Source organism: Platalea leucorodia (assembly GCF_965183815.1).
Source record: "Platalea leucorodia genome assembly, chromosome: W".
Classification (NCBI taxonomy): domain Eukaryota; kingdom Metazoa; phylum Chordata; class Aves; order Pelecaniformes; family Threskiornithidae; genus Platalea; species Platalea leucorodia.
In genome coordinates this window covers 1,710,449-1,729,387 of record NC_138859.1, presented here as the reverse complement: position 1 = coordinate 1,729,387, position 18,939 = coordinate 1,710,449, and the positions used below count along the sequence as shown (strand labels likewise).

At 60.9% G+C, this 18,939-nt stretch overlaps 1 protein-coding gene across 1 annotated transcript; it reads right to left on the bottom strand.

Moving 5' to 3' along the window:
* Positions 1-128: 128 nt before the first annotated feature.
* Positions 129-7,187, bottom strand: LOC309601584 (beta-4C adrenergic receptor-like; the record flags this gene model as incomplete). Its single annotated transcript, XM_082334685.1, has 6 exons — positions 129-214; positions 560-653; positions 919-1,038; positions 1,148-1,230; positions 1,459-1,559; positions 5,893-7,187. 6 exons carry the CDS (start codon positions 7,185-7,187, stop codon positions 129-131), a joined length of 1,779 nt encoding a protein of 592 aa, XP_082190811.1.
* Between the last annotated feature and the right edge of the window lie 11,752 nt (positions 7,188-18,939).

Sequence of the window (18,939 nt, the reverse complement as noted above, 5' to 3'; positions counted from 1 at the left end):
AGCCCAGACAGTTTGAGTCCCCCTGTAAAGATCTGTCCCATTCAAGGATCATCCCAGCGCAGGGTGTCCCCACCATCACGCCAGCTCCACTCCCAGAGCTGCGAAGTGTTCTCTGAGCTGCAACTATTCTACGATGCTCTAGCATCATCCTCATCACCTATGTCTTCCTCCGAGAGCTCTTCCTCATGGGCTTCGTACTTGGCATCATCTTCCACTGAGAAGAGGAGACGCAGGGCTGCAGCGGGAGGGGGAGGCGAAACCCCCCGGCTGCAAACACAGCCAGCAATCCCACCCCACGCCGGGACTGGGAACACGGACACCATCCCACCCCGTGGCAGCAAAGGCAGAGCGGAGAGCCGGCACAGACCACTGTGTCGAGCCCACGAATGCAAACAAGCCCTAAGCCCCGCCGCAGACCAGCGGTCCCTCCGTCCCCGGGGCAAAGCAGCCCTGTCGAGGGCACCAGCTGCCACTAAAGCCACCGTGGGACCCAGGAGCATCCCCAGCGCAGTCCCCAGCCCACGCGCTCGCCCTGGCCGTTGCAGCCCAGTGCACTCACGGGTGACGTGCTGCCCGCTGAGATAGACGGGTCCAGCTCCACACTTGAGCACGAAGGTGACGGGAGGGACCAGCTCCAGACCTTTGAGGCTGATCTGCAAAGAGTCGGAGCTCAGAGCCCCCTGAGCCCAGCCCGGGTGGGCAGCAGCCCGCATTAATCCCTGCAGCACCATCGCAGCACGAGCAGCTCCTCTGCACCAGGGAGGGGCTCACAAGCAGTCGGATGCACACAGCCAGACTGGGAAGGAGCCCCCAGTGTTGCCCAGAACTTTGACCACAGCTCGGTGGAGACCAGGCTCTTGGGGTGAAATTATCGCCCCGCAGCCAGGGGCTGCACACCAGGTGTTTGGCTGCCCTTACCATGGGGAGCACCGAGGTCCGCAGCGCCGCAATGGGCACCGGCTTGTGGTCTCCATAGGTGTTTTTGGAATCAACGGCCACCACGTGCAGCTCATCCCTGGCCTCGGCCCCCAGGCAGATCTGCAGAGCCAAGCAGAGACCCCATGGCAGGGAGCCCGGCTGTCAGCCGGCCCCGCTGCTGGGGCGCAGGCTCGCTCCGACGGGCTCTTTGGCAAGCCTCGGATCTCACCGTTCTCAGCAAGACCAGGTGCTCCAAGAAGTCATCATCCTCCTTCACCACGCAGCTCCGGGTGCCCGTGTTCAGCTGGCAGCCTGCGGGGACACAGCATCATCCGTGCGCGCATCTGCTGCTCCCCCTGCGCAAGCCTCAGGTGAGCCAAAAGCAAAGGGGAGGTTTCCTGGGTGCCCACACCACGAGAAAGGGGGAAAACACACCCTGTGCCCACACCCCCCGGCTGCCCGCAGGGCACAGCCGCTGCCCCCCAACTCCCTCCTGCCACTGGGTCCCACCAAGCCAGCCCGGGGCGTGCAGCTCCGTACCCCATAGGGCAGCAACAGGCCTCTCCTCCGACAGCAACCTGGAGAAGGGAGAGCTGCTCATCCTCCACAGCGGATCCAACACTGGCAGCAGGAACCAGCTCCTGGAGAACAAACCCCAGAGAAAACAGCGTTTGGCTGCTCTGCAGCAGCAACACGCAGAAGAAACATGACTTAGGAGCACTGAGAGCAAAATCTCCAGTCCCAAAAGCCCAGAGCTGGGACAGCAGCACGCAGGCAGCTTGCACCAGGACAGCAGTTGGACCAGCTTTCCTTGGGCAGGATAGCATTGCTAAGTGAAGAATAAAACCACTTAGCTACTTTGACATCCCCTGGGAACAGGAAAGGCCAGCTAAATGCATTTACAGACAAAACCAGCTCTAAGAGGAGAGCAGCCTCTGCAACAGGGGAGCACCGTAAGCAAAGGTAGCACAGGACACTTGGTGCACCCTCCCAGCCCAGAGCAATTTTGGCTAACCAGAGCAGCTAAAGCCTTGGGGAAGCATTTAGAGAGCACTTGGAGGCCTCTAAATGCCACACAAGCATCAAGCACTTTGCCAGCATTGGTGTTTAACCCAGCAGCACAACCCAGCACGGGAACTGGGGTGTCGGAGGGAGCTGCCCCCTGCCCAGCAGCAGCCCCAGGGGACCACAGGACACGTCCCTCCCCGCACGCTGCCCAGCAGCCCATACCCAGCCAGGCAGAGGAACAGCACCAAAAGAAGGAACACCAACACCTGGCACCTGCTGCTAATAAAGCAAAGGGGGACCCCGAGGGAGGTGCAGTTCAGGAACGCAGCGCAGGTGCTTCGGGAGGGCAGGAGGCTCCCCCCAGCTGGCACCAATGCACCCACCACCCCTCATCACCGCACACCCCCCAGGAGGACCTACAGCAAACAGTCAAGCTTGAAGGCAGAAGCGGCTCCACTTGAGCAAACTTTAGCTTGAGGGGAGACAAGGATGCCAGCCCTGGGAGTGGGACATGCAGGGACCTGGGGCCCCCCGTTCCCTGGGACAGCCCCGCTTCACCCCCTGCCCAGGGGTTTGCCTGTGGTTTGGGAAGTTCTTCATTAACACGGTGGCTCCTGGGGGGCTAAAGAGCAGCTCCCGGGCTGGTGTTGGCCTGTGTCCCCTCAGTGGGTCACTGAGGGTACCCCAGGGATGGTGAGGCCATGGCAGGGCTGGGGGACACACAGGACCTGCTCATGCTTGGGGTCTGCTGCAGGGATCAGAGACCACCCCCCAGGAGCCATCAGAGCCACCAAACCGACATCTGATGTTGTAAAATGGAAACAGTCACCGAGAGCTGCATTTTTCTCTTTATTCAGTGATTTCATCCTTGCTGGGTATTAACAGCAAAATGCGCCAAGGGAGGATCCTGGCAGGGGAGACCCCAAGCACCCCAATCCCTGGGGCTGCAGCCGGACCCCGCAGGCTCCATGGGGGAGCTGGGACTTCCCCAGCACCAGGAGGTGGCACTGGGCACCTCTGCACAGGCTCCTGGGGAGGGACGGGGTGGCCAGGACAGCTCGGGGGGCTGCAGGTGTGTGGCGTGCCCCAGTGCTCCGGGCATCATCCCAGCCCAGGCCTCTCTGCCTCTCCCAAGCAAATGTTCACACTGGTAAAAAACTCTTGATTTATGGTGGGATGGAGGTTCCAGCATTGCCAGGCTGCTGCCCTTTCGGGGTGCAGGGAGATGTGGCAGGGCTGGGGGCTGGCACCGTGGCACCCCCAGAGCACAGCTTTTCCCTGCCTGCCCGGTCAGCCAGTCCCTGCCAGCCACAGCCCCGGGAGCCCGGGCTGGGGATGCACGCCCGAGCCTCGGGCAGCCCCTCGGGAAGGGCATGTGGAAGAAACATCCCTCTGCTCGGCACAGATTCGAAGGCATCACACAGTTTCGAAGGTTTATTTCACACAGAGGGTGGGGGGAGACAAAACAGGACAAAAACTTTACAGTCACCGTGACATATTTACAACCAACATCATCCCCAAAAGTCACCATGCGGCAGCGTGGCGTGGGCACAGCCAGGAAGGCGAGCACCCGTCTGTATGCACACCCCGAGCTCTGCTCGCACCGCAGTGTGCACGGAGGAGCTGGACTGGCCCTGTCGCCGCTTCCCACCATGCTGGCAGCACAAATTGGTTTTAAAGCTAGAGTTTATCACCTCCCTGCCCTCACCCCACTGCCCCACGTACCCAGCCCAGCGTGCAGGGGCCTCGGGATGAAAACCACCCCCCTACAACGCTCTCCGTGTCTGACCCCGCTGCTGCTCCTCCAGCTTCATCTGAATAACTCCCCCATCCCTGAACGGCACGGAAACATGGACATCTGCCCCGAATGGAGAAGGAGAAGCAGGAGGAGATTTAACAAGAGCATAATTCACATTTTTTGCCCAGTCCCCCCTGCTTGGAGCTCCCCTCGCTCCCCTGTGCTTTTCCTTTGCTAAAGGTATCGCTGCGGCTCCCCGGATCGCACCCAGCCCTGGGAATGCAGCGGCTGGGGCAGGGATGGAGCAGAGATCCTGGAAAGGGCTCATGCTTGCAGGAGGCTCTTCTCCCTTCCCTGACAGGCTGTCCAAAACCTGGCTGAGCCCAGGACGATGGGGTCCTTTGGGAAAGCGGAGCCGCTGCCCACCGCATCCCGATGCCAGCTGCGCCGGGAAGCACCCCCGGGGTGGGAGCTCGCCTCCCATCTGCACCAGGAGCACAAGCACGTCCCTGAGGCTGCGCTCCCTCTTGGCGAGCAGCTCGGGAGCTTTCTCCCAGCTGGCTCCGGCTCTCCAGCACCAACAGCACGGAGGAGCTGGCTCTTCGGGCCCTGCTGTGACCACAAGCGCTCCTGAGGGAGAGCTCCTCTCCTCTCTGGGTCGGTGCCTGCACTGGAGGGTCCTTCCAGCGCCATTGCCCGCAGCACCGCTCCCCCGTCCCCTTCGCAATGCCCGGCTCTGCAAGAAGAGGGTGGGACGTGATGCAGCATCACCCACCGGGCTCAACCCTCGCAGCTGCATAGTGCCAGGGACAGGGACCCAAAGCCCCGGGAGAAAGGGGAGCAGCATGCACGGAGGGGGATCCAGGACTGGAGCCGGGCAAAAAGTAAGGTCTGGAGCTCCAGCAGCCTGTAAGCCAACGTGGCAGAGACAGCTGCCCCGATGGGGGTTAAAGCATCCCGGGGCAGGCAGGGAGGTGTCAGCAGACGGCTGGGCTGACGCCAGGCTCACGTGCCCCGAAAGCGGGCAGCTGCCTGCGGGCTGGCCAAAGGCTGCGCTCCCCCAGGGAAGGCAGCGGCCAAAGCGGGCAGAGGAGATGCTGCAAGGGATGATCGCCCCAACCCCGCCGCAGCGCCGGCTGAGGGGGAAGCACACTCACTCTCTTCCCGGCTCTCGGCTGCTCGCAGTCAGATGGAAGGACCCGCTGGCGTCTCTCTGCCGGCAAACCTTAAAGAGCAGAGCACAGTGCGTGAAGAGCCCAGACCTTTCCCATGATTTACCGTCCCGTGTTCCTAGGATGGGTGAATCCTTCCTCAAAACATGGGACTTCAGGAAACACTTTCTGGCACCTCTTTCTGCACATCTCTGCCGACAGCAGCTCTGCCTGGGTGTGCTGGCAGGAACCTCTCCTGCCTTCGGGCGTCAGGAGGGGTTTCGGACCAGAGAAAGCTGGGTAAAATCCACAGTAATCAGAATAATTCAAATTTTGTCATACTAATAAAAATCTCAGGGGGGAAAAACACACGCTGTAATTTGCAGAAGGAGGTATAAACCCGTGTAAGGGCGGAGGCAGCGGGCTGGCGGGGCAGAGCCATGGCACAGGCGTCCCTGCCAGCCCTCTGCCCCGGCACAGGGCTGCCGGCTCTGGGAAGCCCATCTCTGACCACAGGGCTGATGGCAGCATGGGACAGAGAGCGATGAAATAAATTTTCTTCCCAGAATAACACTCTGTCGGAAGACAAAGTGACCCACAGAACCCAGGCTGGCAACAGCAGCCCCCCGGCTGCCTCACCGTGGAGGGTCTCCCCGCGTTTTCCTTCTTTAACAGCAGAAAGTGGGAGCCGGGGGAGAAGGGGGGGAGTCCCAGGCTTTGGGACACGTTCGTGTTGGGCTGATTTGCTTCCCTATTCACCACCAGCGTTTTCTTTACCCAGGAATCGCAGACCCCGTCCTGGTGGGCTGGGGTGTTCCCAAGGAAGGGACAAGGTGGGACTGGGCTGGGACCCCAGTTTTGCCCCAGGGGCCGGGGTTTTAGGGCAACCTAAAGGCAGAGGGCAGTGGTTCCCAGCCCCGCACCCCAGCGCCTCTCCCATGCACCCCGGGCACTGCCCGCCCTCCGGCTCCGCGCTGTGCCGTCAGACCACGGCCCCGCCATCGACAGCCCCCCCCGGTCGCACCCCACAGGGCTGGTCCCCCGGAGCCCCAAAAGCGAGCACCTGCGGGTACCTACTCGTCAAGCTGTGAGCACAGCGTGGTCTGGGTGCCCTGCGGCCGGGACTCGCCCAGGGGCCGTGGCCGGTGGCCGCCACCCTGGGACAGGCTGGTCTCCTCCGTCCGGCTGCTACAACGGCTGCTGCTGCCGCTGCCCCGAGCCTCGCCGTCCTCCCCGGGGCACCCAGGGGCTGCCGCTTTGCTGTCCTCCGAGGGACCCCCCCGGGGGCTGAAGGCACAGGGGCAGCGCTGCAGGTCCTGCGAGACGGCGTGGAGCCGGCGGTCGGCACGGCGCGGGCAGCAGAGCAGCTTGCGGAAGGCACTTCTGAAGTCGGGGCTGCGGCAGTAGATGATGGGGTTGAAGGCTGAGTTGACGTAGCCCAGCCAGTTGAGGAAGAGGAAGAGCTGATCCGGCACCAGCGGCCGGCAGAAGACCTTGATGATGTTGGCCACAAAGAAGGGCAGCCAGCAGAGCGTGAAGGTGCCCATGATGATGCCCAGGGTCTTGAGCGCCTTGTGCTCCTTGATGGCCAGCAGACGGGAGGGCCGTCTCCGCCGGCCGCTCCTGGAGCTGGGGCTGGGGGGCTCCTGCAGGAACCTCACCTTGTCCTTGCCGATGAGCTGGACGTGCCGCGTGGCCACAGCGAAGACGCGGACATAGACGAAGATCATGACAAGCAGGGGCACGTAGAAGGAGATGGTGGAGGATATGATGGCGTAGGTCATGTTGGTGACAAAGTCGCAGCAGCGCGGGTCGTTGTAGCAGCGCACCGCCTGCTCGTCCGCCCTGTCCCGCCACCAGTGGTTCATGATGGGCAGGAAGGAGATGAAGGCAGAGATGGCCCACACCAGGCACACCACGGCCCGCGCCCTGCCCTTGGTGACCAGCGCCTCGTACTGCAGCGGCGAGGTGATGGCGAGGTAGCGATCCACGGCAATGGCGCACAGCGTCTCGATGCTGGCCGTGACGCACAGCACGTCCAGCGAGGTCCACAGCTCGCACACCATCGTCCCGTAGGGCCAGTGGCCGCTCAGCAGGATGGTGGCCCCGGGCGGCACCACCAGCAAGCCCATGATGAGGTCGGCGCACGCCAGCGAGGTGATGAAGACGTTGGTCATGGTCTGCAGCCGCGGCGTCTTGGCGATGGCCACGATCACCAGCAAGTTGCCGGCCACGATGACCAGCACGGTGAGGCTCAGGGCGGCCCCCACCGCCCACTGCCGGCTCAGGCTGCCGGCCCCGCTGCAGTTGCCGCCGCTGCCCAGCGCTGCCGCCCCCCAGGCGCTGCCGTTGCCGGCGGGCAGGGGACTCATCGCGGCCGGGCTGGGCCGGGGGGCTCGGGTCCCGCACCCCCGACGTGCGCTGCCCCGCTCCCTCCCCGCGGCCGCCGCAGCCCGGAGCAGCCCTCGGGGCGGACCGGCGGGGCTGCGGCGGGGCCGGGCTCCCCTCGGCGCCGCTCCCCGGGTCGCTGCTGGGAGGAGGAGCCTTTAAAGGCGTGGGGCGGCCCCGGGCTGCCCCGCTCCGGGGATCAATGGAAGAAGAGCGGGCTGCGGCACCGCCTCCACCCCGGCCGAGCACCCCCCGGCCCGCCCCGCTCCCCCCGGCAGCCCCACCTGCCTCCCAGCCCCTCGCCGTGCGCCCCTCACCGTGTCCTCCAGCCCCTCACCGTGCGTCCCGGTCCCACACCATCCGTCCTGGTTGCTCTCCACGCACCCCACGCCATGCCATGTATGCACCAGCCCCTTGCCATGCGCCCCTCACCGTGTCCTCCAGCCCCTCACCGTGCGTCCTGGTCCCACACCGTTTGTCCTGGTTGCTCTCCACGCACCCCACGCCGTGCCATGCACCAGCCCCTCGCTGTGCGCCCTGCACCTTCTCTCTGCACCCCTCGCCCTGGGCTCCAGTCCTTCTCCGCACACCTCAGCACCTTGCCCTGCACCCCTTGCTCTAAACCCCTGACCGCGCACCCCAGGACTTTGCTATGTGCCCCTCACCATGTGCCCCTCTCCGTACAGCCCTCACTGCGCTCAGGCTCGCCCTGGGCAGGACAGGCTGTCCCTGCTGGGGACAATGACAGCTCTGTCCCCCCAACAAGTCTTACGAGGAGCGGCTGAGGGAGCTGGAGGGGCTCAGCCTGGAGAAGAGGAGGCTGAGGGGAGCCCTCATCGCTCTCTGCAACGGCCTGAAAGGAGGCTGGAGCCGGGGGGGTCGGTCTCTTCTCCCCAGGAACAAGCGATGGGACGAGAGGGAACGGCCTCAACCTGCGCCAGGGCAGGTTTGGGTTGGATATTGGGAAAAATTCCTTCCCCGAAAGGGCTGTCAAGCTTTGGCACAGGCTGCCCAGGGAAGCGGTTGAGTCTCCAACCCTGGAGGAATTTAAAAGATGCGTAGATGTGGCACTTAAGGACATGGCTTAGTGGTGGACTTGGCAGTCCTGGGTTAATGGTTGGACCTGATGATCTTAAGGGTCTTTTCCAACCTAAACGACTCTATGATATCAGCAGAAGGATGGCAAGATGACAGCCCCACTCCAAATGACGACATCCAGGACATCTCACAGTCGCTATTTTACTTCCACATTTATTGCCCAAATCTCCTTCCTGGCGGATGGAGGAGAGCGGGCAGACCTTTGCTCTTCCCCCTCCTGCTTTCGGGTGGGTGCTGGTGTTTCAGACACCCCCACCCACAATTCCTTCTCCACTCACACATGGCAGCTGGGGGCCACCTCAGACTGGAAGGCACTGGGCTGCTCCAGAGCCCCAGCCCCACCACTGCCCCCAGCGCCGCTCCTGCTGAAGGCCCCTGGGCAGACTCCAGAGCGGGTAATTTTTTCACTATCAGCTATTTATACAAATACTGGAACTTCTAAGACAGGCGCTCTCCAAATATGGCATTTTGAAGTTTCGGCCAAATGGGGGAATGTTGACAAAGAGGAAAAAAATATGTGTAAAAAATTATCCAGTTGGCATTTTTTCCCATTCATGAGCTAGCAAAACAGAGCCCCGTTTTTACAAGCTTGATCTTTACAAGCCAGTTTTGGTTTTTCAAAGGAGTCAGATGAGGGCTTGATGCAACCCCTTTTAACTCCCAGCTCTGGCATTAATTGCTGGCTTGGACCAAGCCCTGGACTTGCTATTTACAGGGCGATTTGCCCCCCTCCACTGGAACCACACATGGCACAAACGAGACGCATGCAGGAGAAGTCATCGTCTTTTCAACACAGCTGCACGTGCAACTCCAGCGTGCACCGGCACACGGAGCCGCAGCTGGATTTTGTGTCTGAAAAATAAAGCAAGGGCATCTGTGGGAATGTCCATGGATAACAAGGGCGTGGGGCTTGGCTCCATGGAGCTGGCAGAGGCCGGGCACGGGGCAGGATGACCAGCTCTCTTCTCAGCTCTGCCACCACCCTGCTGGGTGGCCAGGGGCTGGTGGCTTCCCACCCATCCTCACCTCTGCTTCCCCAGCAGCCCCGGCCACCCGGTGTACGCCCACCCGGCAGAGCCGGGCTGTGCGCCGGCTCCCGGGCACCGAAAGGGCTGCAGGACTCAGCCCTAGAGGTTTTAAGGTGTATTCTTCCACAAATGGTCCTTCACGGCATGTTCAGACCATCTCCACACCACCGTGCCCTGGAGGGGAGCACTCCTACCACATTCAAAGTGAGTAACAGACAGACACCCCTGCCCATGGCGGGACAAACAGCCGGGCTTTCTCAAGGTGCTGAAGCAGGCATCCAAAACACCACTTCTGATGTCTTCTCTCCAGCACTTAAATGAGGCTTTTCCTCCCACTCCCAGACAGGATTGCTCGGCGCCCTCCCTTCCCAAGGAGCCGACTCGACTGGGGAGAGGAAGGGAGAGTCCCGGGCATTTCATCAAGGCAGGGGAAGTAACGTGGCTCGGTATCTTTGTCCCAGTTTTACAGCTGGAAAAGCTGAAACCCAGAGATGCTGGCTCTCGCACAGCCCTGACCTGCATCCCCACTGCTCTAGGGCCTCGACCCGAGCCCCTGCGGTGCTGGACACCCCAGCTGCACCCTCCAGCCCGGGGCTGAGGCACCAAGGAAAGCATCCTCTCCCCTTGCCTGTCCCTGCCACAGGCCAGAAACGCTGGCCTGGGTCCCTACCTGCGCAGCCTCCACCACCATGGGCAGAGGGAGGCAGAGCCAGCCCCGGAGAGACCCTATGGGGAAGGGCTGGCCAGCGGGTCAAGTGGCTGTTTAGAAAATTCTGGGAAAATATGTTTATGCCATGGATCAGAGCAGCTCCTTTGGCTGTTGCTACAGAATAAACAATGGATATTTAAAAATACTTCTTTATACATAGAGAGAGAGAGTCAGGATGGATTAGGGAAGATCCCTCCCTGGGGAGAGCTGGGATGCAGGGAATGGGCAGCGCAGCTCTCCTTGCACATGGAGCTTCTGGTGCCCATGGATGTGTTTGGAGAGAGGAAACAGATGCCTGAGCTGGTCCCAGACCCATCCAAGGGGGCACAGGGTCTGCCTGGCCATGGCGTTAGAGGGGCGAGATGGCTCCAGCAGCAGCTATGGAGCCCTTTGCAGAGGGTGTTGAGCAGCTCCAGGAGGATGCCTCATCACGGGGCAACTTCACCTGCAAACAGATCCTAGCACCAGAGCAAGGTGCCTGCAAGGTCCTGGATTCCTCCAAAGGTGGTGCTGAGGGCAGAGGGCTGCATACCAACCTGCAGCATCAGGCTCCCCCACACCCGCTGATGCCCAGCACCACCCTGGCAGCGAGCAGGAGCCATCCCTTAGACCAAGGGCTTCCTCCGTGCCAGTGTTTCTCCTGCAAGGAGCTCAGATACCCTTTTGTAGATTCCTGAGGAAAAAATTTGGGATCAGAGACAGCTGGACACAAGCCCACATTTCTCCAGCAGGGGCACCAGCATAGCCCCCCATGCAGGGCCAGGGGAACCTGCTTTGGCCAGCCCTGGCATCCTGACCCTGTGTCAGGTGTAAATCACCCTCCCCTGATCTTAAACAAAGTTTTCACATGCTGGCACTCCTGCTTAAGTGGATGTAAAGCCCCTGCACTGTTTAATCCCTGTCCCACAGCCTTATCCACCCCAGCCAGGCTGCATGCACACAACATCCTAATTAAGTGTTTCAGGTTCACACATATGGCTCTGGTTCTACTAATCCCCCTCACCGAGGGTGTGGGTGAGGCATGACCCCAGACACGTAAAGCAGATAAATCAGCGCCTGGCATTTCGCAGATAGAGGGGAGCTTGTGACGGCTGCAGGAGCTTGGCAGACGGGAGCTCTGGCTCCAGCCCGCTTAGGGGAAGGGCAATGCACCCCGAGGGGTGACGAGCTGGTGTCGGTCGCAGTGTCAGCGCTGCAGCCTGCCTTGGGGCTGCAAAGTGAGCCAGAGAGATGGTGGAGCTGACCCTGTCACCTGCAAACTGGAGAGCCAGACCTTGTTCAAACCAGAGGTACCCCAGCGTGCCTGTGCTGATATGCACCGGGATGAGGCTGGATCGTTTCCATCTGCCCAAGAGATGGATCCAGCCTGGGCAAGTGGTACACGAGCCTGTGCACAGGCAGCTGGCAGGGAGAAGGGTGCCAGGTATCAGATCCTTGCCCAAGCTCCCATGACCTGCCACCTCAGGCATTAGGCATAGTTTTAATCCTCTATCCCTCATGTTCAATTCATAATTCAATTCATGTTCAATTCACCCGTGAGCTCACTAAAGCTGGCTGGACCCAGAGAGGGCAGGCAGGCACCAAGGAGGGGCTGAGGCCCGATGGGAGGAGAAGAGGGACTGGGCAGCAACAGGCAAGTGCCAGTTTTGCATCCCAGCGTCATTAAATGCAGCACATTCAGACTCTGCCAAGGCTGAGCCAGGCTGATGCCACGCTAGGATAAAACAAAAGCTTTTTATAGCTGGGAACTCTTGCTCCCTCTCTCCCCTGACATGCTGTTTACATACTCGCCATTACAGAACAAGTGATAAAAACCAGCCCACGGCAGGAGTCACAGCAGCATTGCTGCTCGCTGCCATCACTGCTGCAGGCACACCGACGGCAGGGACACGGGCATCCCCCTCTGCCCGGGGCCTCACTGCTCTCCCCTTTGGTTCACCCTTCCTCAGCGTCCCCACTGCAGCAGAGGGTCAGAAAGCAAACCCAGTGCAGCAAGCGATTGCACTGAACTGCCAACAGAGCATGTAAGGGGTTTTGCCTGTCTATCCCCAGCCCTTCCCTGGAGCATGGGTGCAGGGAGTGGAGCAGGGGGGAGGCACTACTGCACCCAGAGAGATGCGGTTCAGCTTTGCACCAGTAAGAGACGGTGCCAGAGCCCCTCTTGAGCCAGGCTTGTGTTGCAAAGCATTGCCTGTCCATGGAATTCAGAGCCAGAGCCGTACTGGCGCAAGTCCCCAGCCCAGAGCAAAGGGCAAGGGCAGCCGGAGTGGTTCACCACCACAGCCCTGGGAGAGCTGCGAGCCCCAGCACCTCTGGGATGGGCAGTGCAGCCCTACAGCTTCATCAGCACTCATTCCCCCACCAGGCATCCAAAAAAGTTTTCCAGGAAAGCACACATACTCTATGCCCTAGCTTAGCCAAGGCAACCTGAGCAGCCACTAGAGCCCTCAAGAGCTTCAAAATGTGATTTACTTACGCAGACTCTCTGGGGAAGCACCCAGGCAGGTATAAGGCAGCAGGCTCAGGCTCTGCAGGCAGGATTATCGCTGCTGAGAGCTGCCGATCCACACCATCTAAATCCTGCCAGTCCAGGAGCTCACAGCATCCCCCTCTGCACAAGGGCTCTGAGCAAGCCCTGCCCAGAGACCCCACAGACCCACACCACCCTGCAATGCTACGATGAGACAGCCCCTCTGCAGCAAACCCACCCGGGCTCGGAGCCATCCACAACTCAAAGCCACGCACCATGTCCCTACCTGCACCGGAGCAAACCACCGGCCCCTGCAAGGCTACCTGCCATAGCACTGGCTGCTACCAGGGTCCCACCACCTCCCCAGCCTCTTTTATTCCTCTATCCCTAATCCCTAAATGCCTCCCAGGTGGAGGGGGCTGCATCCCGGTTCAGCATTAACCCCCTCTTGCCGGGGGGGCTGGCATAGCCGAGGGGTGAGATGGGGCTGTCCTGGCTGCAGGGAAGACCCTGCCTACCCACCCGGGGCCATGGGGGATACCTGGGGACAGCGCAGGAGGCCGGCGAGGACCGCGTGATGCTCTGCCCCCTGCCCAAGCAAGAGCTGCTCAAGGAGCATCGTTTTACCCCAAATCCCCTTGGCCGCCCGGTGCAGCGCGGGGAGGGAGCCCGGGGTTCGGCGGGGCGGGCACAGGGCCAGGCCAGGCGCTGGACTTTTGGCAATGGATCCTGCTCTGCCTTTAATGTCCGCAGCGGTAATTAGTCTGGGGCTCTCCGCACTGAGACTTTAGGAATAGTTTCCATATCGGATTCACGAATCTTGCTTTGAAGTTGTTTGGGATTATCTGTCATCATGCTTCCTTGTCAGCACATAAACACGCTGTGATGAAGCTTTAACCCGCTGGGTACTGCCTGTCCCAGGAAGGCTGGAGGAAGCTGGACATAAACTCGCAGCTCTATATAATCTCTCCTCCCCTGGTAAATGCAAGCGCAGCTCTGGGAGCTGTAGCATCGTGTCAGCCGGGGCTCAGGCACAGGCAGCTGCAGGAAGGGAAAAATTCTCTGTGTCAGAACAACAAAAAATAATAAGAGTGTGCTGTTTCACTGACTTTCATGCAAGCTGCTGGTTTTAGAGCCTGGGTTAGTCAAGACATGCTTGGTACCCACCATACTTGTGGGGTTTCCCTTTGCAGGGCAGCATATATATCACCTTTATGGGGGTTTAAGCAGGGTTTGTGCTTTGCATCTGGGGCAGCTTATCACACATCTCATAGCTCCTTTGACCTGGCTGCTGCCCTAGAGCAGCCTCCCCAGCAGCCTGTGGCAGAGCACGGGGGCTAATCCTGGTCCCCTGGCTGGCACACGAGCCCCACGAGCCAGCACATGAGCCCCGGCTCTGCCATCCTGGCTCGGGGCAAGCCCTGCTTCCCGCAGCGGCGGGGACAGGAGCGTCCCGGCGGGCTCTGAGCTCCTGCGTATTTGGGAGGGCGAGCGGCCATCTCACACGCTCACATCCTGTTTTCCAAGCGAAGCTCCTGGGAGCAAATGCATCGATAATGATGAAAGAGGCAGAGTGTACGCTGGGTATGGAGAAGGTCAAAGCCCGCTGCTGGCTGCCTGCGCAGGCAGGGCTGAGGTCACTCCATTCGCTGTTTATTAGCCCGTTCCCACAGTGTTTTGCCCTACGGACACACAGCTTCAGCGGAGGGAGCCGTGGTTCCCTCCGGCATGAAGGATGGGGCCGCGCAGGGCTGGTGGGATCCCTTCTCCTCATCTGGGGCACCCCAGGGTGGCTTTGGGGGGACAGACGGGGCTGGAGAGGTGGGAAACCTGGCACGGTGAATGCAACTTGTTACCCTCCACGGTGGTGAGCAGCATCGCTTCCACCGGAGAGGAGATGGAGGCACGGATCTCGTTGCTGGGGCCAATCCTGCCCTGCCCAGAGCGGGCAGCCCCGAGGCCGGGCACAGCCGCTTGCCATCCTGGGGCTGCAGCTCTTCCCGAGGTTATGGCAGCGTTGTGAGAATTAGGGAAAGGGGCATCGAGATCCTGAAACCCAGCCAGTGTCAAAGGCTAAACTAAAGCAATCTCAGGTCCTTCTCCTGCCCCCCAAATCCCTGTGCAATTATGTTTTCAGATTAAAAAAAAAAATCATAATAAAGCTGTTTTCTTTCCCATGTTGCTGTGGGGAGAGCCTGAGGCAGCAGCAAGAGCAATGCCTGCGGGCAGTTATTCCCTATTTCTGACATTTTTAACGCACCTCACAGCAGGGTTTCGTTTCCGACATTTCCCATCTCCCCCCCGCTGCAGGTACTTGGAGAAATGAGAGTCCTTGTGCTGCCGCCGGGACCTGCAAAGGTTTTACACATGTTTTCACAAGTCCTTCTGCATCGTTTCTGGTTTTCCTGCAGCTATTGCTAAAGAAAGACGGGGTGGGGGGGAAGGAGGGAGAAGTTTGCAATAACACTGGTATGGATTTCACAAAAAGTGTGGAAACTCGTGAAAAAATGTCAGCAACAAAAATAACATCTGAGATCAGCTGTGCTTTCAGACAGAGGTTTCCGAGGAAGAGTGTCCCGGCGGTGCAGCAGGGTGCGGGTCCGGCCCCGCTTTGGGGAGAAAAGGCTGTTTTGGGGGAAGCGGGCCAGGGATGGGGGCGCGGGTCCCGCTCTCCTGCTGGCGGGGAGGGAGCGAGCCTCGGCAGCCCCGAGCGGAGCCGCCTGCCAGCCCGGCCACGGCCACAGCACACCAGTCAAACCGCCACGTGCCACCTCGGTGTCAGACCCCCAGTGCTGCTCGTGTCGCATCCCCCTGACCCTCTTCTGCTGCCTTCCCTGCCCTGGGCACCATCCGCTGAAGCTCCAAATGGTACCCCCGCCACCTAACCGCATCCCAGTGCTCCGGTCCCCTCCTGGGCCTGACCCTGCACCCGCTGCACCCGTGCAAGGGCTCGCCCCTGCTTGCGCAGCTCCCGGGCTGTGTTTGTTCCAGCCCGCGGTGCTGTTTGCAGGGCGGGAAAACAACAACAACAACAACGACAACAACAAGGAGGAGGTCAGACGCTTCCCCTCCGTCTCTGGCCCTGGGCTCCACGGTGGCTCCCATGCCATGGCGGCTATTTTTAACCCGTGCATTCCTCCTGCCTCCCTGGTGTTTCTCAGAAACCTCCTTCTTGAGGGAAGCAAATGGGGAAAAGGTTCCTCCCCGCCGGCTGCATCCTGGAGCTCTGGTCCAGGCGCTGGGAGAAGCGATTGCCCCAGCACCCTGTCCCCTTGCCCAGCCCACCGAGACAGGGACCCCCGGGGCTGCGAGGGGCTCCGGGTCCCTCTGCCCTGGCAGGTGAAACTCCCTCCCCCAGACCGGGAGCTGAGCAAGATTTCACAGCTCCGGGTGCCCTCGTCGCCGCCCAGAGCCATCTTTCACCGCCCAGCTCCCTCCCAGCCCGGCTCCAGCACCCACAGCGCCTTCAGCCCGGCTGTTTCTCTTGGCGTGCTGCACAGGCGGGTGCTTCCATCGGTACACGGTTCACGTCACACTCAGAGCTCAGCTTTTACGCTTATGCAATAAGCACTGCAAGCAGCTTGTTGTTTCGGTAACTCCCGGGTGCCTTTGGCCGGGAGAGGCGAGAATATGAATGGGGAGGTCCTGCGGCTGCAGCGAAAGTACCAGAGAGGTGGGAGTGAGGACGAGGAGGAGGAAGAGGAGGCAGAGGCTGAGCCGGTTTCCAAACTCTGACTTTCAGGGGAAGGCAGAACCTGCACTGGCAGCTCAGCCTCACCTCCTGCAGCAGACCTGCCGGAGCATCCTGCTTCCCATGGGATCCGGCACGGCCGCGGGCCAGCCAGGCTGCTGAGGGCAGGTTACTCTCGGTGCAGGCAGGGAATGAAAACCTTTCCCCGCTCCAGGCATTTCTGTCGTTGCGAAGGGCAGCGGTGGCTTGCCTGGGCAGGGCAGGGTGTTGTAAGAGCGGGGAGCCTGCCAGCAGGAGCTGCCGGGATAGCAGAGGGACCAAGCGCCTCTGAGGTCAGGAAAGATCCAATGAATATTTTTTTTCCTAACTGGCACATGGGCCTTTTGGCTCCCAGAAGTGACCTGAAGCATGAAGGAGGAGGGCAGCGAGGGGAATCCAGGTGCTGGGACCCCACAGCTGGGGTGGCTGTGCAGGGAGCTGCGTCCTCTCCGCAGCCTGCCCAACCATGCTGCCTCTCGCTTGCTTCTGCCCTGGGGAAGAGCCCAGGATCCGTACCGAAGGGCAGGCGAATTGCTCATGAATGCCTGCTGATCCAGTCCAGCTTCCAGCCCCATCTACGGAGCCGGCTGGAGGCAGCCGGCACGTGCGGGAAGGGGCGAAGGCAGCGGCTGGCACATGGCAGAGGGATGCCAGGTGCCGTGCAAAGGGCATGGATGTGAGCCTGCAGCCGACGGGCAAAGGCTTCCCTCCCGATCCAGAGATGCATCCCAGCTCCCGGGGGTCTGACTCGGTGCCATTTGCTCTCCCTGCTCCGTTTTTCCCCCCTGGAGTCATTTCAGCCAGGTTTTCCCCCTGCAAGCAGCCAGAGACCCCCAGCCCTGGGTGCAGGAGAGCCCCTGCGACCCCTCAGTCTGGGGCAGAGCCTGGTGTGGGTGCGAGCAGAGCCGTGGCTCGTGCGAGACGCTGGTGGCAGGCATGTGGCCACACTGTGCCAACCTGCAGGGCTGTCCCTGCCTCTGCCAAATTTCCTTTGCAAGAGCGTGAACCAAACAGCACGTCCCAGGGGTGCATTTTGGGGTGCTGAGCACCCCTAGCAAGTGCCAGCCGTGACCCGTGCCCAGGGGACAGGGACACTGGGGGCCACCGTCCCGCCGAGCGCTGGTGAGGGTTTGGGCGGAGGTGCGCTTCCCACGGGCAGGATGGGCTTGTTTACCGGGGGCAACTTTTATCTGCACAAACAGCTCTTGGGCGGGCAAAGTGGATATGGGTTTGTCGTTATCTCCGCCGGCAATCGGAGGGGAATGTAAACACGGATGGGGTGGAAATGCCGAGGCACGGGGACATCCTCGCCGGGGGGTCACCACGATGGGCAGCAGCACCCGGGGACCCACCATCACCCCGTCCTGCGTGGGGCTGGAGCTGGGTTTCCCAGCCACGGGAGAGCCGGGGTGCGGCGTTGGGCTGGAGACAAGCCCTCCCGTCCAGGCAGACGGGGAGATGATGGATGGGGCGAGACGAAAGCCGCCAGTCCCCGCTGCCCACCATGCAGAAGTTTATCCTCCCCTTCATTTATTTTCTTCCTGTCTGCAGCAAAGCCTCCCGTAATCAGCGGCCCGGTTAGTATTGGTGGAAGTGCCGCCGGCGATAGCCGGGGATGGGCAGGAACTGCCCCAGGAGCTGCCCCTCGCTGCCCGTCCCCGGGGGCTGCTCTCACGCCAGGGGCCGCAGGGCAGCGGAGAAGGGGGCTGTTCCCCGCGGCAGCCCCCGGCTGTTGTGCGCGCAATGCAAACTTCAGTATTTCATGACTTATAAGACATGTTTTCCAAGAGCCGCCAGACAGATTTCCCTCCCTGGGAGCCTGCTAGGGGAGCAAGTGTTTTACAAAAAGCCAACCCTGCTCAGCTAAAAGTGATTTAAAACAGGTCAGCAGCAAAGACTGCAATTGCTGATGAGCAGGCGAAGAGACGGACACCTATGAGAAGCACTTCGGCTCCCGATTTAGAAGGCAATAAGGCGATAACCTGGTATCACACGCGGATGATGAAGGGCTTTCCAGCCCTGTTAGCTGCCCAGGGAAAGGGCAGATAAAATGCCCTAGAGATGAACATACTGTAACCAGCAGGTGCTGGTAGCGCGGGCAGGCGAACACCGGGGCCCGATGCCTCTTCCCTGCCTGCCGGCGCAGGGCGGGCAGCACCAGGGCAGCAGAGCTGGCAGCTGGGGGCATCCCACGACCTCCCTGTCCAGGAGCATCCCTGGTCCCTCACATGCTGCCAGGAGCACCGAGCACCTGCAGGCATGGGGACGATGATGCCATGGCAGGGCTGGGGTCCCCACGTACTACTTCATCTCTTTTTTCGGTGGTTGTCGGTGCCGTTCGCGTGCACAGAACGGCAGAGAAATGCCGGACGTCCCAGCAACAGGCGGCACAGGGGTCCTGCCCGCCCCAGAGACATCACTGATTTATTGCCCCAGGGCTGGTTGTTCCCTGGCTCTGGGTCCAGGTGGTTTCCCCTTTCTTTCTTCTTGCGGTTTTTTTTTTTAATCTCCAGCCTGTGTGGGAAATGGGAGACAGAGACGGATGAGGAGGAAAGGCTATTGTTAGGGCTCTGGGCTGTGCATCCCAGAACCGCTTGCTCGGTGCCAACTGGTTTCTGGGGAGGTCTCTCCAGTGGGGGAGATTGTATCAGCAGAGTCCAGGAAGGACGTCGCTGCCAGCCCGGGAGAGCAGCGTGTTCTC